Genomic DNA, 16844 nt, shown 5'->3' on the forward strand with positions numbered 1-16844 from the left:
TCTAGAAGAGAAACTGTTTGATACGGTTGAGAATTTCGTGGATGTTCCTGAAGAAAACACAAATGCGCTGCATACCTTTGGAAGACCTCTGCTTCCGCGAGAAATATATCATCGAACGACTAATAGACCACAAAATAACGAGTTAGGGGATTAGGGTTCCTACGACCATAGTTAATGAAATGCATTGAGATGCGATACAATTTGAATGAGGTGTTTAAAGCCGAAGATGATGTTGTGGACTTCATTTGGATGGTAGCAACAGAATATCCAGAAATTATTCTAATATTCAAGGCGAGGAAAAACATCGAGTATCTGCAAAAGCAGAGAGAGGCGGGCAGATGTTTTAGTGAACTGGGAATAACGTATTTAATTGTCGTGTATTAGTCAATTTCAATATTCCATTTTAAGACATACACTTCAAATGTTGTTCTATTGACTTGATTAAAGTGAAAATATCAATATTCTTATTTCTTGATGTCCTATGATCATATGTGTAGAATAGAGAAAGCGGATTTACATGTAGTCAATTTTTGAGTATATATTTCCACAAAAATATCGTTCAGTAATTTACCTCATATAATTGACTTGGGAGGATGTCTAGATATCAGTCTTACAAATGTCAGGTCAGTTACAAGGTACGGCGAAAAGGCACTGGGACGGAAAGAAAGAAAGAAAGACGTGGATAAAAGTTATCTAGGAACTAATGTCACAGGTAAGTTTGAAAGGAGCGTATTTCATCGTGGTTATGGCTGGACGACTTCTTCTATGTGGGTTATATCCTTTTCTCTAAGGAATTCGTCCAACTCCCGACGCTGGTCCTCTGGAAGTCCATGAATTTGGACCGCAACGTCGTCGCCAAATTGAGAGGCGATTTCTTCCAGAGACAGGCGTGCTGTTTCGGGCCAGAAGAAGTAAACAACGGGTATGAAGAAGATGCACCAACATATAATGACTAAGTAGTATTTCCAACCCACATTTTGGATTCCAATGGGCGCTGTTTGTAACAGGACAAGTGTTGCTGCAAATTGTCCAAAGAGAGAAAACCCCATACCAATGCCGCGGATCTCCATTGGAAAAATCTCGCTGATATAGAGATACATTGTTGTATCACAACAAGTTCTATTTATGAAAACCATGTGTAAGTGCTTCAATCACTGAAGATGTTGCAGAGTTTATAGTACTTACCCTTGAAACGCAAGGTAGAGAAAGATGAAGAAAAGGCCGGCTGCGTTTCCAGCCTTGTTGGAAGTTCCAGAATACTGAGCGATGCATCCAGCGAGACCAGAAGTTGTCACTAAACAACCAATGAAGCCGATAATGAACATCCACCGACGAGAGTTCACCTGATCGTGAAGCCAAGCTCCAAAGGGGTTATAGAATAGACCTGTCAAGGTTAAAAATTCAATATGCCTAATAATCATTGTCTGAAATGACTGAACCCACCAGCTGTGGTAAGCCAAAGCGCGGAAAGAAGTAGTGGCATATAGCCTGTCTGACCCAAATTTGTGCACAAAATGACGAAATAATTATTCTGATGTGGTACAAATTAGTTTCGAATGAGCTCATTAATATATAATATTTCCTCGCTACACTGAGCTCAACTCACAATGACAAGAGGCCCACCAAACTCAGCTCCCCACTGAGTCAAAAAGCCGATGATCATTCGTTTTCGGTAGCTGCTCTTCTTGATAACGGCAGTCCACGGGCCGCATCCTGCGGCTTGAAGTTTTGCTTGCTCAAGAGCTAACTGTTGCTTTATTTGGTACATCTCTTCTCTGATGGCGAGATCGTCTGGATCGTCTGGATCTGATCTTACTTTTTTCAACACCGACCAAGCTTCCTCTGGTTTCCCTTGCTGGAGGAGCCAGCGAGATGAGTCTGTAATGAAAATGGACGATAGGAACAATACAAAGGGACCGAAACACTGCATGCTCAAAGGAAATCGCCATGCAAATGAAGGATTTTTCTCCGTTGCAAAGTAGCAAGCAAAGCCAAGCCAAGCACTAAGCATGTACCCAAATACAAGGAAAATAGCATGATGTCCAACTAGGAACCCCCGGTTTTGTGGAGGAGATATTTCAGATAGATACATTGGACATATGGTGACGAGAATTCCGACACCAAGTCCTGCTATAAAGCGGCCAGCTTGAAACATGCTAATTTAGTCAGCTTATATTCAGCTTTTCAAGCAATAGGCGACATACTTTAGGTTGGCAGCTCCAGCCTGTAGAGCCCCTCCCAGCAAAACCAGAAGAGAACCTAGTTGAATATTTCTTTTACGTCCAATAGCACTAGCAGACCACATGATGAAGATACTACCGACGGCACCACCGGCACTGTATAGCCCATTTGCCGTTGCAATTGCATTGGTGGTCGTGGTCCCGTAGCCAGGCTGTCCTTCGCTGGGCAGGTTGAAGAAGGAATACCACCCAGGTTGCCCTATTGTGCTTCCGATAATCGAGGATGAATAGCCATATGTCTGTGGTTATCAGTATAATAATGAGTACTTTCAGGGGGGGCGCAGATATACCAGGGATCCAAAAGACACAGCAATAGTCACCAAATGTTGATGAAAATTTAATCCACCAGATCGCTTTCCTGTTGCCATTGTGATATATACGAAGTTGCTATAATGTTCTCCAAGGAATTGAAGTCTGCATATTAAGCCCAATAGCGCGGTCTTCAAGGGACAAAACAGCTGATCAAAATGCGGAGTATGGCCCACTATTAATTGTGAACTGCTTTTACGATCGACAAAGATTCTTCATACCCCGCATGGAGAAGTCGTTGCGTAAACTCTAGATCTGGAGCGTGCCATCGATTTGCGGCACCGGTAGGAGTGTACCACATGTGCGGAGTCTAGCGGTGGGATCTTATTTGTCAGTCCACATCGCGTACGACGGCGATGGGAGGACCTGGTAGGTAATATCAGCATAAGAGAAAACACATAATGTAGTTCACTAATACAGCGCAGATGAATGGAAGAATCCAATAATTATACCTCGGCAGACTTTGCACCGCTATTTACAACCTGTAAGATATTGTAGTGGGTTTAGAATTTGGCGCGTAAGTACGGTCACAGGAAGAACAGTGTATTTTGGGGGCTTGCTATATTGTGTTAGCTGATGTATCTACTACTTCTAATTGACACTTCAATACACGAATCTAGCCTAGGCATTGCTCGCACATTCATCCATATATAGTTTGGAAGCCCGAACGATAAACAGCACATATTGCGTCTCCAACCTCCTTGGTCGAAGCTGAGCCTCCGAGGTCAGGAGTTCTGATTCCGAGCCCCTGATACTCACTCGAATCTAGGACTACTTGTATAGCATTTTCGAGCCGCGTTGCTTCGTCGGACATTTCGAATGAAAACCTGAGTAGGAGCACTAGGCTTAGAATCTGTCCAACAGGATTGGCAATACCTTTGCCTGAGATATCCGGTGCGCTTCCATGAACGGCTTCATATATCCCTTTGCAGGGACCTTGGCCTGGCACGGAGGAAATACTGGCACTTGGGAGAACACCTAAGGATCCAATAAGTCCCCCTGAGATGTCAGACAGAATGTCACCAAAGGTGTTATCCGTATGGATTATCCCGTTGAATTTGGTGGGCGATTTCACCAACAGCATGGCCATGCTGTCTGCCAGTTGATCCTGCAACTCAAGTTCAGGAAATTCTCGACTGAAAGTTTCATGTGTTATTCTTCGCCAGATACGGCTGCTGGCAAGAACATTGGCCTTGTCTGCATTCCACACAATGTGTTTTTCTCCAGAATGACTGGGTTGCATAGCCAATGCGGCGGAGACACGGGCACAGCGTTCAATTTCTGCCCTTCGATAAACCCAAAGGTCGGAGCCTATTTCCTCCCGTTCATCCTTACTCCCGAAATATGCACCCCCGCAGTTTTCTCGAACAATAATGAAATTGACGCCTGCTACAATCTCGGGCTTTAATGGAGATCGATTAATCAGACTGGTCGCGAAAAACCGACAAGGCCTGATATTGGCAAAAGCGTTAAGGCGCGCCCGAAGTTTTAAAATACCAATTTCTGGCCTCAAGTGACCTGGGAAGTGTTCCCACTCTGGTCCTCCAACAGACCCCAATAGTACCGCGTCACTTGAGGCAGCCTTTTCAAGAGTCTGATCAGAAATGGGGAGGCCATAAGCGTTCAAGCTTGTGCCACCAATCAAACCATATTCTATATCAATTTCTATATCTGGGCGAAATTCTGCGACCACATCTAAGACCTTAATAGCCTCCTTGATAATTTCAGGACCAACGTGATCTCCAGAAAGAACTAAGAGCTTCTTTCGATTTGCCATTGTAGATAATATTTGAAGGACGCTGTGTTATGGAAGGAATAAGGCAAATCTTTAGAGCGTGCAAATACGGACCAGTGAGCTGGTAATTCTGAAGAGTTTGAGTTCATCTCTGAAAGACTGATTCTGGGGTATTTACGGTGGTGGTACTCTCCGGTTGATCTTGATGATTTGTTGACACCAGACCAGAATATCGGTTCGGACAATCTTCGGGGAAGCTAAAGAAGCGAGTTATACTAAAAGTTTCGAATGAATAAGAAATTCTTTTTTTTCTCTCGTTTGAAAGATATTGAAACAGACTAAGGCGAAGCCGCCTGGATTACTAGAAAAAATTCACTCAAATACTCCAATTGTCTAAATTCAATATGCCGGGAAGACTTGCTGGAAAGGTTGCAATTGTGACTGGAGCAGCTTCTGGTTTCGGCAAGGGAATCGCAGCAAAATTCGTTGAAGAAGGTGGAAGGGTAATAATTGCAGATTTGTCAGAAAATGCCGGCCTGAAAGCCGCAGAAGATCTCAAATGTAGCTTCTTTAAGGCTGATGTGACAAAGCGAGATGATTGGCAATCCCTTCTAAACGAGACACTCAACATGTATGGCGGCCTGGATATCGTCGTTAATAATGCCGGGGCCACATACGCCAACAAACCTACCGGCTCAGTGACAGACAAAGATTTTGACCTGGTATGGAACGTTAATGTGAAATCAATCTATCTTTCGTCTAATGTGATTGTACCTTACTTCATCAACAACAATCGACCAGGGGCATTCATTCAGATCAGCTCTACCGCCGCACTACGCCCCCGTCCAGGGCTCACATGGTATAATGCGTCTAAGGGTGCCGTTAGCATTGCGACAAAGACAATGGCAGTTGAGTATGGACCTAATCAGATTCGTTTCAATTCGGTCTGCCCGGTAGTTGGAAGCACAGGCATGTGAGTTTCATCCTCAACATTTCTGAGATCAGCGTGTTTTCTCTCAAGGGTGTAGTTGACTAAGTTTTCCACGCCATAGGACCCATCTTTTTATAGGAAAGCCGGATACAGAGAACAATCGATCATCATTTGTATCTACTATCCCATTAGGTCGACCATCAACGCCTGCTGACGTTGCTAACGCGTGTTGCTACTTGGCCAGTGACGAAGCTTCTTTCATTACTGGAGTGGATCTGGAGGTAAGTAGCTGTGATATTTCGTTTCCTTCGGCTTGGACTCCTAGCGGCCTCTTATGTTGATCCCAGTTGACGTGATTAATATAGGTCGATGGTGGACGCTGCGTGTAAATATCAAGTGGAATGAAGCGCTTCGAGTTGTGTAGCTACCACATTATAATAAAGAAAAAATAGCTTATTTACTAGCTATTTGCATATAGGAAATTATCAGTCTTGTAAAAACTTTCACGTGTTTTCTTTGAGTCGCGTTAATGTGGCCCGCTGTACGTCTTCAAGGCTTCATGTGCTCCCCTGCTAAGGGTTAATTCGCATTTACATAATGAGAGAAAGAACGACCCAGACTCTAATAGTATTATGCAATGTACAATAAAGAATACAGAAACGCTATATGACGTCATAAAAGACTAGTTAGCATTAACTTATCATTAAGACCAAATCAAACGACAAGAAAAAGATAGATTCTAAGAGAATAATATACCAAAAAATGCTTTCCAGAGCTCGTCTCGTTACTCGTCAGGATTCTTGTCATTCGATTCTAGATATGAGGCTCGGAGTCTCATATCCCAAAGGTCTTTCACGAACTTGTCCGCTGGTCGACAGATAAAGCAGAACTCTTTCAAAAGCAGTCTTAGGTCGTCAAATTCTTGCAGGCGCAAGCTCTTGGCAGCGTCTATGGTACCCGAAGCAAACCACTCATGATGCTCACGCCCCTGTTTTTGGGACGCTATTGCTCCGATAAAATATATCCAAAAAAGTAAGTCGGGGGCACTTCTTTGAAGAATAAAGAGTTTTCTTTCCAAACTTGATCTCAGAGCGTCCACAAGCCTTTGTACGCATGGACATCCATCAAGGTTCCATATTCGAATTGAAGAATATGTTAAAAGTGCAAGTCTTAAAGTGTCTTGAAAACCAATAGCTCCAGTTTCATCTAAAAATGACAACAATTGATGACTCCAAAGAATCAAGAAGTCACATTCCATCGGCATTGAAGTCGCGGTCCCTTGAAAAATACCCTCGCAGCGAAAGACTATTAACTTGAAATTTTGAAGAATAAGTTTGAACCCCGGCTGAAGACCTCTGGACCACGAAGATTCTGAGAAGCGCTTTCCGAATCTGCCAAGGTGTTGATTATTATAGCTTTTTTTAAGGGCTTTTGATGCCTCAAGAACCTCATGCTTCCAAATCGTACTTATTGGGAAAAAGGGTAGGCAATTCTTTGATACACAACGCATATATTCAGCACTGCATGCGCAAGGTCAGTGGAAAGTTTTCGGAAACGTTGTATTCAGATTTTGTCTCACCAGTAAATGCCCGAGACAGTCAAGTGATCCAAGTTCTCCAAACCGCCTAGCAGGTAAACAAATTTCCTAAGACCCTCCATGTGCACATCGATGGTCTCCATATTTGCATCAGCTCCCTAGAATAATCAAGTTAGTAACGCTTATTTTAGCTTACAGTGACAAAATAAGGGCAGTCCTTCGATAGGTTAATCAAGATTAACGGTAGTTCTCACCTCTACGCAAATCATATTTATTACGACTAATACTACCATCTCCAGCCCGTATTTAGGCGTCTGGTGTATAAGTTGCTGTAGTGACTGGATTGTCTGTTGCCGAAATTTAAGAGAATGCCAGACAAACTTCTGTGTGGCTTCCGTGGAAGCCGAATCTAGCGTTATACCAGCTCTGTGGAGGGCACAAGTTGCCAATATAATATATACTAAAGCCGGTTGGTCAATTGCCTTCTGCCACCACCACATACCCATCTCGTTGTAGTTGAACGGATAGCATGACTTTGAACATGTGGACTTGTCTGAGTCAAGTATTAACGAGGCACAGAGCGATAATTGCGGCAGATGAGATCAAGGGAACACAAACAAGCCGGCAAAGATAACTTACAATAATTGAAGTAGAAATTCATTTCGCGGGTGACTGGGGTTGGCAAAGAAGAGAATGAATCCAGAAACCCCGGGTCAAAATCTCGGCTTATTGAGGGTACAACCAATGGGTGCCTTAACTCTTGATAATCATGTTCCTCTGCCAACTCAACCGGGTCGGAATGTGCACGAGAGGCCATATTTGTGAGACAGAATGGTTGAATCGACCTGCGTAATTCATATAACTTTTTCTCTCTTTTAAGTCGATGACTATTTCTCTTGATGAAAGCGTGCTTCGCACTGTGCTTGTCGCCTCGAGAGTCTACCCAGAAGACATCTGATGGCGGCATTTTTGAAGCAATTATGGCCTTCATTCAGCAACGGCTAATCACATTCATCTCGTCCCCGATTGATTAGTGATGAGGCGTCATGCTGCTCGTGTGCTATTTTGTGAGATAATCTAACAATGTGCACCATAAGCATGCATCAAATATCGTCAAACTATCAACGTAAAGGTCGTTGGGTTGTCCCAAGGATTTTAGTGAGCCGACTACGCGGATCCAGCTGGGGTGGGTCTACATGAATCGGATTTAGTGCAGCCTGGAATTGGTTTCTCGTTGGTTAGTGTTAATATTCCACCGCCAACACTCGACAATAGTATATCAATAATATCGTGAAATATATATGCCACCTTAAACAGGTAGACAGTTTCTTCCGTTGTATCGAGATACATCGTAGTTATGTTTCCGATCTCTGGACACTCGCGACCTTCGTTCTGGGCTTAAACATTTGTCTTCAGCTATAAAAGCTAGGCCTAATTAGGAGAAGGTAAAGCTGTTGATGATTGGCCATTGAAGATATAATTTGTCATCAGCCTTTTTGGCCAATTAACTATGCAGCCAGAACAACGCTCGGCGCAAGCTTTTTATAGTCTTTGACTTTGTCTTCAAGTAATTAAACTCAGCCCGCGCTACGTATTATTCCTGAGACTATTTGACTCGTCACTTCAACTGTGTAAGTTTGTGTTGGCCGAGGGTTTATCCTTATTGATGAGTAGGGCGGCTTAGTGGTAATATATCAATTTAGAGTTTGTTTTCTATAAGCATAGATCGAGACAAGTAATGAAGTAAAGAAATTGCATTCATTCAGCTAAACTGGTACGACTTCCAAAATACTGTCCTGTAAGCTTTCGGTATACGTATAGATACGATTAATTTTCAAGCCGGCTTTCTGCATAAGTTCGGACCACGCTTCCACTGTGCGTTCTCTGGACGCCAATGCTGACATCATTGTAATATCGATTTGTGTTGCCTGCCAGTGTACTTTAGAATCCGGGAGAACCATGTCATCGATGAGAATCACCGAGTCGGGTCCCAGAGCTGCGATTATGTTCTTAAGAATGGCAACTGCTTTATCATCGGGATAGTCGTGCATAATATTTCGGAAGTAATATATTCGGGCCCCTTACTCTGAGTCAGTAATCTCATTCGTCGACCTACATAAGTTGAGCGTACCTTTGATAGGTTGGGGTTGGTAAAAGTCATAGACTGTAGGTTCCACCCCTTCGTGAACAATGGCATGGGCAATAACCACTTCCATATCTTGAACAATAATCCTATTCTTAATGTCGGGCAGCCGTTTCCGCAGGGCAACGGATTGATGACCAATGCCCCCACCAACATCAACGAATAGGACTTGTTCTGGTTCGAGATTTTGAATCTTCTCTTCAATTGGATAAACATCTAACCATTGGCGCATGTCGCGATGCTGGGCCTCCATGAATCGGTTAAAATGAGCGTGGTTTTCCGGTCGTGAAGGAATCCACAGAAAAGCGGGAAGATTTGTCTTCCACGCTTTTTGTAGCGGTGTGTGTAATGGATTGGTGAAATTTTGATATTTGATTTCAGCTAGAAACTCTGGCAGCTCAAATATAATCGGTGCTATAGTGTCATTGCTGTAACGTTTCATGTTTAGCGTGTGATAAGAGGGGGACGGTGCCAAATAGCAATGCGCAAAGATGGACACGTACTTATGGTAAATAGCGCTCTGGATTCCCGGATCAGACAAGTAAGTCGTAATATTGTTGGCAGTGAATTCATCCTTTCCTGTTTCTTTGATAGTTCCGACTGAAGCCAAGTAGCGAAGAATACGTCCTGGAACCCCATATATTAGCCTTAATGAAAAGAGATCTCTATTTCCTTTCTCAAACTTACCGAGGAGCAATGGGGCGGCACTTGTCTTCGCGGAGAGCTGGTCTAAAGTCAAAGGATCTTTGTTGTCGGTTAGAATATTGAAAAGCTTCAGGTCACAGCCAATTCGGACCAAGATCGGTTGAAGGTGCTAAATTCGTATTAAGAACTTTGATCAGTCAGTCAAAAATCGAGGTGCACATACTAGATATGATATCCGTTGCATAGCATCTTGAGGTGTCTCGAGGGATATGCTGAGGTCGCGCAGACGATCCAAAATATCTTTCCGACTCTTGTCATCTGCATTCTTGGCCAGTGATTGAACCTTTTCAACGATCGCATCCATCTTTTGACGCTTTGATAGAGCTGTAAGGAGAATTTATTGTCGAGGGCTTGATCAAAGAGTTTGAAGTGAAATTTGGTCGATGAGGACGAAGCTTCTCTCATCTTGAAGAAATGGACGTCTCTTATAGAGCTTCAAACTAATCCAAATATGATAGTAGAGAACAAATCAGAGTCATGTTTACTATTTCCTTTTTTGGATTTCTAAAGTTCGGAAAGAATGGGCCACATTATTACAAATATGAAATACCATCAGGCGCTAAATAGGGCTGAACCTTGCTGATGTGGTGTCACTGTCCGCGTAAATTATAGTGATGCGACTTATAACTACTAAGAAGCCACTAGCCGTATGAGGTAGTTTTTTCATCGGAGCTTTATTTGGTTGGGTCTTTTAAGAGCCCCTGCTACAAGGCTGATACTTGTGTATTGACTTTAGTCTTTACAGTATTTCTTCCGTATCGTGTAAGTGTCTTAACCTAATAGTCTCGTGATTTCTGTTTATTGCAGAATAAGGATAGCTCTAAGAGGCGATATATTAATGTTATTTCAGTATGACAGATGTTTCTTAGTACTGGGGTTTCAGTTATTTCAGTTAATTGGCTTTAAATCTATCATATAATCACCAGCTCTTATGGTGGCAGAAGGTCACAGAACTTTCTAAGGGCCATGTAGCAAACACTGAAGTCATGAACAGAATTTTCCTATGTGAGATAAAGTTTTGTAAGAACAAATCAATATATCCGGGCGAATATACAAAAATCCATTCAAATTTTTTCTTTGTCCGATGAGGCTAGGACATTACGACTATCTGTGGAAGGTATATGACCCAAATTTATTCATGGTAAGATTGATCCCAAAGGGTCTGCACCGAAACACCCTCCACGGATTTCCCATCCATCTCCGTAAAACCAATCGCTTTCGGTTTCCCAGGTATAAGCAAGAAAGAATTCTCATCAAAGTAACCAGCGAACCCGGCAGGGTAATCAAGCCAGGTATACAGTGCGACACCCTTGGTCGCCTCGAGGACATATTTCTTATTTGTATTGTCATAGCTGGATTTGAGGACTGGGTTAACAAGCTTTGCTTCATTCAGATAGACTGGGGTGAAAAAGTTCTCGTGTGTAAATTGGACTTCGGTGTCATTGTTTGGTAGATGGCCGGAAGCCTCTAGGGAAAGCACAAGGATGGCATCTTTCAGATCTGGGATGGAGAGGTCTTTGATGTTGGTACTGATTATGTCGGTGATATTGAGTGGTCCAACATGGAATGGGACGGAAGAAGGTGTCTTTGCATTGTTGCTTAGTAGCTCGCCTTTCAGGTTGTACCATGTCAGATTCACCGTTCCTGAGATGGACTCCCATAAGTCGGATATCACGGTGACATTCAAATCGCCGGTCGAGGAGTTCCAGTACGGGGCAACGATAACGGGTTTGTAGATGTCCCTGGCGACATAGTGCAGCACCTTCCAGCGGCCATCGTATTCAATCCCTGCCCATGATGGTGCCTGCCAGATATCCTCCAATTGCCAATACAGCGACCCGAGCTGACGCTCAGGACGTCCACTTCCACGCCGGTAGAATTGAATTTCGGACTTGTACATGTCGGCTTGAAAGCGCTGGGTGGCGAGACACCAGACACTAAAGTTCGCAACGCTATCTGGCCGCGACGGTATTGGGTAGTACCGTTCTACTGCAGTAGTCATCTCGCCCATACCTTTCGCGCTGTTTGTGGTGTTTGTTGATAGACCACCTGGTGGGTAATGATGGTTCCGAAGCAATATAACGTTATTGTTGAATTGCAGGTTTTCATCAGCCACGGCCTGTTGCCAGGTCTGAACACTGGGCATGCTGTGAAAGCCAAACTCATTGGCAAATCGATTCACGGGGTAATTGCTCAGGTTAAAGGCCTGGCTGCTATCGTAATTGTAGTAGTCACTATCGCCATAGTAGCTACCGGAAGTTATGTTAAGATAGCGCTCCACCATGGGGACAGGAAGAGAAAAGTCAATTTTGGTGTATCCATTCCCGGTTGATGTGGGAGTGTAACTGATTGAACGGCTGTTTTCATACACTATCGGCAGTATCAAGCTGATGAATAGCTTTTCATACTCACCAACATATTTAGCATAGCCATCCGGGTCGCTTTCGGCGGCTAGTGGCAGCTCCAAGCTTTCCAGCTCGTTTCCGCCGGCCCAAAGTGCCAGCGATGGGTGATGGTTTAGTCGGCGAACTTGGTACGTAATTTCAGCAGCCACATTGTCCAGGAAATCTTTATTCACTGGATAGAGAGCATCACTGAATTCGAACTCGCTCCACAGAAGCACACCACGTTCATCCGCGATGTCATAAATGAAGTCTGGGAGATAGGCTCCTGAAGACCAGACTCTCAGCATGTTCTGGTTTCCATTAACAATAGAATCAAATAATTTGTTCATGCGATCTTCAGTGACACGTGGCCAAAATGCATCTGGTGGGATAAAATTCGAACCCTTCGCGTAGAATTCATGGCCATTGACCTCAAAATGCCAGTTCGCACCGGGTGCGATTCCCTGTGCTAGTTGGGCATCAGTGATGTTGGTTTGATTGAGTATTATTGTGCGGAAACCGGATCTTTTGGTAACCGTTGCTAAGGTCTTGTTGTTGATGTCGACAATATTCACTGTGATATAGTAGAGGTTCTGCTCCCCTAAGCCCGTGGGCCACCATATCTTAGGGGCATCCGCATCGACAGTGGTGATTCCTGTAATAGTATTTCCGTTGGCGGTGATACCACTTAGCGACCCCGACGCAATGATTGACTTATTTTGTGAATCTTTGATGTCCATGGTCAAGGATGAGCCCTTGGGAAGGGTTCCTAAATAGTCAATGCTTGCGTTGACCACCCACGGCTTGGTCTGATCGGCTTGCAAGTGATTGATTTGTCCTTCACGATGAATATCAATGTCGGTATTGAGCACATAAACGCCATCTTTCGGTTTAAATTGCACCAAGTATGCCGGCTGCCAAGGTCCGGCTGGGGCAAAAGCAGGGCCCCAGTCCCAGCCAAAGTCGGATTGTTCCTTACGAATAAACCATCGGTTATCAAACTCGAATAGTCCCTGAACACCATCAGGCCATGCTATAGCGAGGTTAGAGAGGTCCAAGCCGAGTAGAGGCTCTGTTACTTACTTTCTTGGCCAGGCTCGCTGGCTATCGAATTTGCGGTAGCTGGAGCACTGGAAAAGTTGATAATAACTACGGGGTCGTTTATGCATGCCTGCAAAGCCTCTGTGATGTCGAATTGCCATTGGCGGAATTGATTGTTCGCCGTTCCGACAACTTGATCACACAATTGAACTGTCGCGAAGGTGTCCAAACCGTCGAATACAAGCCAACTACTTTCCGAATGATTTAGTCTGTAGTTCTTTGTTAGCAGAAATTTAGCTTGCTACGCGGTGTGCACCTACAGCCCCCTGATAGGCTTGCTGGTGTACGTCCAGTTCGACCAAGCTACCCAGCGAAGGTCAATCTCGTTCGTATCATTGTACCTAGACAATTGTTATTACAGTGCCACGATAATTATACGTCTGATTCGCTTACGGATCCGCTGAAATCGCCTGTTAGTATATGATGATAAGTCACAGAAATTCGAAGAGAGACCACTTACGGATCACTCCCGCGGCATGCAAATCCAAATGTACAAGCGACGGAAAAGAACCTGGCACTGTAACATTCCCCTGTGTATTTGTCAAAGTCCATCCCGTTCCGCTGAGGTCGACGACATTTTGTGCCGAAGTCAGCTGCAGAAGCCCTCCAGCAAGCAGCAATCCAGCGAGGAACATACTGTCACAGTTTCCTCAAATTAGACTTGACTTCATAGCAAAGTACTATTATTGCGTCGGCACGCAATCGGTACTATTTAAACAAAACATTGACGCTTGGCATACTGCTGTCCAATTGCATGTTGTGACTAAAAGCAGTAAATGATCGGCGTTGTCTTGGATCTGCAGCTGGCTGTACCAATGCCAGCGAGGCACTTTGTTGGAACATGGAGATGTGTGTATATTCGGCTATGTATGTACCCTCTTTTACCGAAGGAAGCTGGGAAGTTTGTTCAACCTTGTTGACTGTGGAGAAAACGCATCCCTATTGCACTGCCAGAATGACATCAGTCTCACCCCGGCTATTTAGTGTGATCAAGCAGTGTGAAGCACTGTGCGGGGGACAAAACATGACCAATAATTGTGAATACTATTATTGACTAGAAAATTAGCCATTTACTAGGGAAAATCCATACCTAAATCTTCAATTACCCGGTCTGATGATCTGCAGCACGCAGAAACTCAATGGAACACGACAAACAATACTTGTTGCCATTGGCCGTCACTTCATTGATGTCGCGATAACCCGATACCGGAAGTGATGTAATATCCAATTTAAGAATCTGGTCACATAGAGCCTGTTGAGTTAGGTTTGTCGTGTTTTATGTTTTTCTCAATGGTGCATGTAGCATACAACCTGGCATAGACAATGAACTAGCAGTTGACACCTGACTGGCTCATTGGCTTGTTTGTTTGGTTCGGTACGGCGTACAGCATTGATAATTCTTTAAGCCGCAATGCGAAATCAGATTAAAGAGCAATTTCCAAGTTGCATAATAGATGCAACTCGTTTATTCCATTAAATCATCATAGATTGATTTAAGGTTCCTTTGTTGACGCACATCTCTGCCCGAGGGCCTAACAACCACGGCAAGTACATCGTCGTCTTAGCAGAAGCAATCTTCTTAGTTTTTTGCTAGAAAGTTAGCCTCACAATATTCAAATATTCCTATGTACTCTATACTTCATATTTAGTGTTATCTTTGAACTTTCTAGAATGTTTTTGTGGCACTTATCCCCAGTTGCATCAATTCAATGTTGACATAGGAACTTCCACATTTGAAATGTTTTCTGACGAAATATATATTGGGTTTTAGCGCCGGCTGGTGCTCGGGTGACCATCTGATCCTTTAACTACATGTACAAATGTTTGTAACCAAACAGCAGCATAAAAAAAAAGCCGATAATACATGTATACTAGATGTATTGTTTTGGAAATATTTGTTTCTTGCATATATATATGTAAAGGTGATGTTTTCGGCTGACGTTTCAAATGTCCTGATGTACGTGTAGGTCGGTATAACCACCAGCCATCACACGTACAGTCAGTGCTCTTTTCCCCCTCGTATATGCAGTTGTGAAAAATGAAGAGCATAATATTTCTATGGAAATTTTTAATAATTCAATTGGAGTGTTGAAACCACTCAATGGATAATATTTCACTCGTCGAGCATGAATGTCCGTCGCACAAACCAAGTCTAAACACAACGAATCATCACGTTCATCCTCTGCAATTCGCAATTAAAGAATTCCCAGCTTTCTTCAAATGTTGTTTAAAATACAATCGAACGATAAGGGATGGGAAATGACTACGACCAAATGCTTACTTAACTAAAGGACGCCAGCACTCTTCGCGCTATGCTTGTTGAAACAATAGAAATTTTATTTCCCTCTGGAGGAATTATCCCATTGTAGTTTCGCAGGTCTTTATATACAGCTAGGACATAACATAGGAAAGTATTCGGAAGTCTAGGGTTACATAATTTTGGGGTTTATTTCTTTTCTTCTGGTTTCTCTTCCGGCTTGGGGGTAGGTAGTTTGAACTGAATCGCGCAGATGTCAATAAAAAATCGCATAGCATTGATATTATGAGACTTACCGAGTCCGGTTTGCGATCAGTACCGCTTCCAACCTGCTCCCAGCTGGCAGAACCTCCCTCGAAGTTGCGGAAAGCCTGAGTAAGTTCGAGAGGCTCATACACAATGCGCTTCTTCTCCTCATCGTAGCGAACCTCGGTGTAACCAGTCAAAGGGAAATCTTTGCGCAGAGGATGACCATCGAATCCGTAATCGGTCATGATACGACGAAGATCGGGGTGACCGGTAAAGAAGACGCCAAACATGTCGTAGACTTCGCGCTCATACCACATAGCACCTTCAAAGAGACCGGTCACACTGGGAACGGGTTGAGCCTCATCGGCATATGTCTTGACGCGAATGCGAGAGTTGTGTCGGACACTAAGCATGTTGTACACAACCTCAAATCGCTGGTCCCGGGTTGGGTAGTCGACGGCCGTGATGTCGGAAATTTGAGTGTATTCGGCGGCAGTGTGGTATTTAAGGAAGGTCATGAGCGGCAGGAGACCCGATGGCGCGACAAAAATAGTCAACTCGTCTTTCCACACGGAGAACTGCTGTACATATTTGGGCAAGCAGGACATGACATATTGGCCATATTTGTGCAAGCCGTCTGCCTTGTCGTGATACTTGTCGGCTGGGTTGATTAGGGGGGCTCGGAGCTCTCCCTGGGCTAGAATTCAAATATTGGTTAGTCATTGAGACATGAAATATATCCAAGGGCACAGCGGATTTGCCTGCGGTAACGTACGAGGACGAGTAGCATTTCTCATATTGGGGACAGGATCCTCCTCAGCAACTCGCTGGAAACGGGTCGAGGAGAAGGCGCGGACGCATACCGCCGGCCTGGAAGCCGATCCCAGGGAGCGGCTGCTCCCAAGGCGCAGTAGAGAGCGTGTAGCCGCCATCGTCAGGACGCAATTGGAGACGGGGTGTCGTGGGAGGGAGCCGTGATGGGCCGCCGGTGGTGAAGTTAGTTGCTGCAGGGCCGGTGCACGTGATCAGTTATATAAGCAGTGTTTCACGTGACTGTCCCGCGCGGCAACAACGACGGCCAACCAATCAACGGCGCGTCCGTAGCAGGCAGGCCAGCGCGGCAGCCAAGGTTCTTCTCCATTCTCTTCCTCTGGTCCCTTCGACAAACACCTGAACCGTCCTCACCAGCCCTTTTGCCTCTCGCGCGGAGACATTTTTTCTTTGCTGTTGATATTTTATTCCTGTTCTCACCC

At 44.2% G+C, this 16844-nt stretch overlaps 7 protein-coding genes across 7 annotated transcripts; 1 reads left to right on the top strand and 6 right to left on the bottom strand.

Moving 5' to 3' along the window:
* Positions 1 to 743: 743 nt before the first annotated feature.
* Positions 744 to 2763, bottom strand: BGW36DRAFT_466375 (putative MFS sugar transporter; the record flags this gene model as incomplete). The annotated part of the gene is made up of 6 exons (XM_046222338.1): positions 2531 to 2763; positions 2205 to 2479; positions 1607 to 2156; positions 1444 to 1531; positions 1186 to 1384; positions 744 to 1119 (listed from the first exon to the last, which is right to left on the bottom strand). Exons 1-6 carry the CDS (start codon positions 2606 to 2608, stop codon positions 744 to 746), a joined length of 1566 nt encoding a protein of 521 aa, XP_046065861.1. The 5' UTR covers positions 2609 to 2763.
* Positions 2764 to 3189: 426 nt separating this feature from the next.
* On the bottom strand, positions 3190 to 4326 carry BGW36DRAFT_401854 (beta-isopropylmalate dehydrogenase; the record flags this gene model as incomplete). Its single annotated transcript, XM_046218797.1, has 1 exon — positions 3190 to 4326. One exon carries the CDS (start codon positions 4324 to 4326, stop codon positions 3190 to 3192), a length of 1137 nt encoding a protein of 378 aa, XP_046065862.1.
* A 362-nt stretch (positions 4327 to 4688) lies between these two features.
* BGW36DRAFT_308507 (oxidoreductase) lies at positions 4689 to 5604 on the top strand (the record flags this gene model as incomplete). The annotated part of the gene is made up of 3 exons (XM_046212336.1): positions 4689 to 5257; positions 5322 to 5496; positions 5581 to 5604. The coding sequence occupies 3 exons, from the start codon at positions 4689 to 4691 to the stop codon at positions 5602 to 5604; spliced, it is 768 nt and encodes a 255-aa protein (XP_046065863.1).
* Positions 5605 to 5699: 95 nt separating this feature from the next.
* On the bottom strand, positions 5700 to 7884 carry BGW36DRAFT_390971 (uncharacterized protein). Its single transcript, XM_046217549.1, has 4 exons — positions 7392 to 7884; positions 7007 to 7305; positions 6795 to 6910; positions 5700 to 6735 (listed from the first exon to the last, which is right to left on the bottom strand). The coding sequence occupies exons 1-4, from the start codon at positions 7741 to 7743 to the stop codon at positions 6000 to 6002; spliced, it is 1503 nt and encodes a 500-aa protein (XP_046065864.1). The 5' UTR covers positions 7744 to 7884; the 3' UTR covers positions 5700 to 5999.
* Positions 7885 to 8518: 634 nt separating this feature from the next.
* Positions 8519 to 9904, bottom strand: BGW36DRAFT_351862 (O-methyl transferase B; the record flags this gene model as incomplete). Its single annotated transcript, XM_046213368.1, has 4 exons — positions 8519 to 8832; positions 8884 to 9323; positions 9579 to 9709; positions 9764 to 9904. 4 exons carry the CDS (start codon positions 9902 to 9904, stop codon positions 8519 to 8521), a joined length of 1026 nt encoding a protein of 341 aa, XP_046065865.1.
* An 828-nt stretch (positions 9905 to 10732) lies between these two features.
* BGW36DRAFT_365280 (beta-mannosidase) lies at positions 10733 to 13720 on the bottom strand (the record flags this gene model as incomplete). The annotated part of the gene is made up of 5 exons (XM_046214634.1): positions 10733 to 13017; positions 13068 to 13294; positions 13346 to 13426; positions 13479 to 13485; positions 13546 to 13720. The coding sequence occupies 5 exons, from the start codon at positions 13718 to 13720 to the stop codon at positions 10733 to 10735; spliced, it is 2775 nt and encodes a 924-aa protein (XP_046065866.1).
* Positions 13721 to 15393: 1673 nt separating this feature from the next.
* Positions 15394 to 16568, bottom strand: BGW36DRAFT_390975 (NADH-ubiquinone oxidoreductase 304 kDa subunit precursor). Its single transcript, XM_046217550.1, has 3 exons — positions 16367 to 16568; positions 15639 to 16288; positions 15394 to 15582 (listed from the first exon to the last, which is right to left on the bottom strand). The coding sequence occupies exons 1-3, from the start codon at positions 16521 to 16523 to the stop codon at positions 15532 to 15534; spliced, it is 858 nt and encodes a 285-aa protein (XP_046065867.1). The 5' UTR covers positions 16524 to 16568; the 3' UTR covers positions 15394 to 15531.
* Positions 16569 to 16844: the final 276 nt, after the last annotated feature.

The sequence above is a fragment of the Talaromyces proteolyticus genome (genome assembly GCF_021365285.1).
Source record: "Talaromyces proteolyticus strain PMI_201 chromosome Unknown BGW36scaffold_15, whole genome shotgun sequence".
NCBI lineage: Eukaryota > Fungi > Ascomycota > Eurotiomycetes > Eurotiales > Trichocomaceae > Talaromyces > Talaromyces proteolyticus.